This window comes from Nanorana parkeri, unplaced genomic scaffold, assembly GCF_000935625.1.
Source record: "Nanorana parkeri isolate BGI_ZX_2015 unplaced genomic scaffold, ASM93562v1 scaffold501, whole genome shotgun sequence".
Lineage (NCBI taxonomy): Eukaryota > Metazoa > Chordata > Amphibia > Anura > Dicroglossidae > Nanorana > Nanorana parkeri.
Window position 1 is genome coordinate 849,758 of NW_017306769.1, and position 4,467 is coordinate 854,224.

At 43.8% G+C, this 4,467-nt stretch overlaps 1 protein-coding gene across 1 annotated transcript; it reads left to right on the forward strand.

Moving 5' to 3' along the window:
* Positions 1-489: 489 nt before the first annotated feature.
* SPRY1 (sprouty RTK signaling antagonist 1) lies at positions 490-3,983 on the forward strand. The gene is made up of 2 exons (XM_018561126.1): positions 490-548; positions 1,821-3,983. Exon 2 carries the CDS (start codon positions 1,876-1,878, stop codon positions 2,833-2,835), a length of 960 nt encoding a protein of 319 aa, XP_018416628.1. The 5' UTR covers positions 490-548; positions 1,821-1,875; the 3' UTR covers positions 2,836-3,983.
* Positions 3,984-4,467: the final 484 nt, after the last annotated feature.

Consider the following 4,467-nt stretch of genomic DNA (forward strand, 5'->3'; position numbering starts at 1 on the left):
GAGTCGTGAGTGATCGCTGCAGGGTGACACCCTCATTCATCACCATTCTTCTTATCTGGAGTATCCGAGAGGCGTTCACATGCGAGCCTGGGGATTGATGCTTGGCGATAGGAGGAACTACCATCTCTGCTAGCTTGCCGTGCACCATTACTGGCCTCTATTTCTAGGAGATAGCCATCGTTTGATTCTACTTGCCGAGAACGGACCGGGGAGGTAAAGCAGTGTGGCAGCCTCCTCCCATCACATGCAGCTCATTGGATCGGCACGTTGACAGACATTAACGTGCGCTGCTATCTGGCTTGCCCTATACCGTACGGAGGGAATCCCGTGTACCTATTGATTCGTGTGAAGGGAATGTGTGGATGTGTTTACTGAAGGGAGCGCGGCTGTCACTGAGCAGCCTGTGTCTTATGATGAGTACCTGGAGATGATTTGTCTTGGAGTAGTATGACATGCCTCATGTCCCATGGTTAATCATCGCGGAGCCACTCGGATCTCCTGCCCGGCTCACCTCCATGGGATTGTGCTTGGATCCTGCCCGCAACTAGGTAAGAGAGACTGGTAGTGGGCATGTGTGCCATCCTGTGATCACAAGCGGGCAGGGCTGCCTTCTAATGCATTGCATGTGTATGGGTGGCTGATCGGCACCTTGCACATGATGCCCGGCCAGTCCAGGGAGGGGTGTGTCCAGCATTGGGGTACTACGAGTCAATCAGACAAGACAGCAGTGGATGAGGGGGAAGTCCGCCCCCCTGCGGTCATGTTCACCTCTCTTCCCCCCCCTCCTCCGCCTCCTCACAGCAAGGGTTTGTTTTCATTCATAAGTTTTTCCTTCCTCTCCGTCCTCTATCAGAGGGCTTCTCCCCCCACACACAGAACGGAATGACAATCATTACATGCCCCCCCCTTCACCACCACCACCAGACATCTGTAAACCATTGATGGCAACTGGCCTCCCATCACTTCATAGGCAGGGGACACCATTTCTGAGCAGGGCTGCTTGCATGGCTGCCTCTAAAGTGACCCTGATGCCCGGCTGCCTCTAAAGTGACCCTGATGCCCGGCTGTCTCTAAAGTGACCCTGATGCCCGGCTGTCTCTAAAGTGACCCTGATGCCCGGCTGCCTCTAAAATGCTTTCCTGAGTAGCAGCAATCTATGAGCACTGTTGGGCTTACTGGGAACCGAAGCATTGCATTGTCAAGTCCCGCTGCGCACTTTCAGCCTTTTCACCAACTTTTTCCAAGACATAATGAAGTAAGAGAAGCGTTTGCTTTGTGCTTTTTAAAAAAAATAATTTAGAGTTGTTCAATTATTGATCATGGTCTCCTTCTTATTGATCATGGACTCCTTATTGGAGAATTGAAAGGGGCAGTTCTAGGGTTTTTATCTGCAGAATGGGGTTTGAAGAACTGAGAAACATGCACGTGCTTAGACAATATACATTTGTTTAACAATAATATAATGCAGTTGGTACAAGCTTTACAAAGTAAAGGGAGCCAGTGCAGTCACAATATAGAAGAGGAGGGCCCTGGCTGTGCGTGCTACTGCACAATCCCCTTTTTGAGATATGTAGCCTGTGTGTTTTTTTATTATCTAGTTAGTCTCTTGTGTGGGTAGAGCTGGTTTATATTAACTAGAATATTTTGTTTTTTAATTCTGTAATTGTTTGGCTGAATATTTACTACTGCACGCTTTGCTAGAGCAGTATAAAATGCCAGGTGCATGTCTAGTGTAAAAGTGAATGCTGATAGTGTTGAACACTTTTTTTCTATGTGTGTGTTTTATACTGTTTTTTTTTTTTTTTTCTGATCTGATGCAGGTTTTCAGATGCATGCCAAGTTCACACTGAATGCCAGAAGTAAAGATCCCTACAGATGGAGCTACAAAGTCAACATGGCACTAGCGGTTCATTAGTGGTCATCCAGCAGCCTTCTTTAGACAGTAGGCAACGGTTGGAATATGAGCGGGAAGTTCCGCCAGCAGCTATCTTGTCTTTGGATCAGATCAAAGCTCTTCGGAACAAGAATGAGTACACAGAGGGCCCATCCATGGTGAGGAAACATGGGCCAAAGACTGCACCAAGGCACAGTAAGCAGGAGAGAACTCACGAGAACATACCGATTAATGTGAATAATAACAATGAGCACAGACCCCCTCACCTGGCTCACACAGGTCATGCGTACTTTGCTAGGGCTCCTGTGCTCAGTAGATCCACCAGCACGGGAAGTGCAGCGAGTTCTGGTAGCACCAATAGTGCCTCCTCTGAACAAGAACTTTTGGGGCAATCTCCACCACCCAGAAACGGCTCTGGATACAGGACGGACAGGGTAGTTCGGATGCAACCCAAGGCTTCTACGTTGGTTGTAGATGACCTAAAGAGCTCTTTAAAGTTGGACTCGACACAGCACAGGTTTATTTGTGAACAGTGCGGAAAGTGCAAGTGTGCAGAATGCACAGCTCCAAGGACCCTACCGTCATGCTTGGCATGCAACCGTCAGTGTCTCTGCTCTGCTGAGAGCATGGTGGAATACAGCACTTGCATGTGTCTCGTTAAAGCAGCTTTTTACCACTGTTCAAACGATGACGAGGGGGACTCGTGTGCGGATAACCCTTGTTCTTGCACCCAGTCTCACTGCTGCTCTAGATACTTGTGCATGGGAGCAATGTCCTTGGTATTACCGTGCTTGCTCTGCTACCCTCCTGCCAAGGCATGCCTAAAACTGTGCCGCGGTTGTTATGACAGAGTCAATCGCCCTGGCTGTCGGTGCAAGAACTCAAATACTGTGTACTGCAAACTGGACGAGGTGCCACGGGGCCAGGGCAAGCCCTCCTGACTTTATTGGAGTAACGTTGTTTCCTGCTAATGGATCCATTTGCTGTGTAGGCTATACAAATACACATATGTCGCTATAAGTACCTCCATTTCCCCCGGAATGTTCTCTTCAATTCTCCGATTTCCACCCTAATTGGTTTAGCTAAGGTGTTGGCTTAGACATCTACATGTTTCTTTCGACAGGCGTATTCCGCACAGCAGTGCAAACGACAGTGTTAATGTACAACGTGCAGTAACTCATAGCAACCAGATCAGCTGTAGTCTGTGAAAGATGACTTGTGATATGTTACGAAGGGAAAAGCATTGAGGGTCGAGAGCAAAATGTATATCTTATGTTGTTTAGAGGAAGGCTTAATCACCATTAACCGTTTCCAGTTTCTTTTACCATCTCACTGGTTAAACTTCTATTCTGTGTTCTTGCTAGTATAGATGAACGTTTTGTAACCTCAACAAGTTATTCCCTGCACCTTTTTTTTTTTAAGCCCACCTTTTCCCAAAACCCTGAAAGGCTTTCAGCTTTTATTCTAGCAATTGCAAGTAAGAGCTTTGCAGGTTATGCCCCTTTTTTTTTTATATTTAAGGTGTAGGGGTCTGTTCGGCATGCCACTCTGCATTGAATGAGTTAATCTGCATGAACTCCCACCCCTTTGACTTGTTTATGAATTGGCATCAGACACCCTTGTCTATGTTGAAGGACATCTATTTAAATCCCCACCCTGCTCCAATTTGCCTTATCTTGTCTCTGTTACTAATGTGTTGTATTCAGGTGCCAGAAAATTCAGTAGCCTTAACGAAATAAGCTCTTTCTCGCGGGGAATCACAGGGAATCCGATATTTTGTTTCCTGGCGGTGACCTGTTTTCCTGTTTCCTACAATGTGTTTTTTTTTTTTTCAAAGTGTTCTATGTTTTTGCCTTAGCCACAGCTTGGCAGTTTTTTCTTTTTGTATATTTTATGTACAAATCACAAAAATTGAATATTGCCTATTTTTAAGACAAAAGTCTGTTTTAGAACTTTTTTATTGTAAAGAAATATTTATTATGTGAATCTATTATTTTATGATATTTATTTGAAAGGACTGTTTGAAAATTTACAGGTCTGAATATAACAAAGTATCAATACTTACTGAGAAAATAAGGGTGACACAAAAGAAAATACCTATGTTAACTATAATGCAGAAAAAATATAATTATTAATGAATATGTGTCTTATTTCTTTTGTCAGAAGTCAATACCCACACCATTATGGCTGTCCCACTTTGTAGCATATATTTCAGAATGATTTTTTTATTTAATTAAATGTATTTTAACTTTAACATGGGCGTGTTTCTCTTTCAAAGTTGAGTTTAATATATTTTTTTTTAATTATTTTTTTCTTCTGTGTGTGTTTTGTTAATGCTGCTTTAGAGATGGGAGAGAACCTAAATCTATTCTGATGGGGTTCTTGACATTTCCATTAAACTATTTCAGGAAGTTTGCAGTTTTAGAAGCTGGCATTCCATAGTACATGACTAATACAGAGGCACATCACATAATCAAGATTTCGTTTTTTTAAGGTAATAATTGGATCAACAAAGCTCTTGTTTTATAGAGTTGTGCACTTTCTTGGTAATAAAACAAAAAAAGTTCAGATGG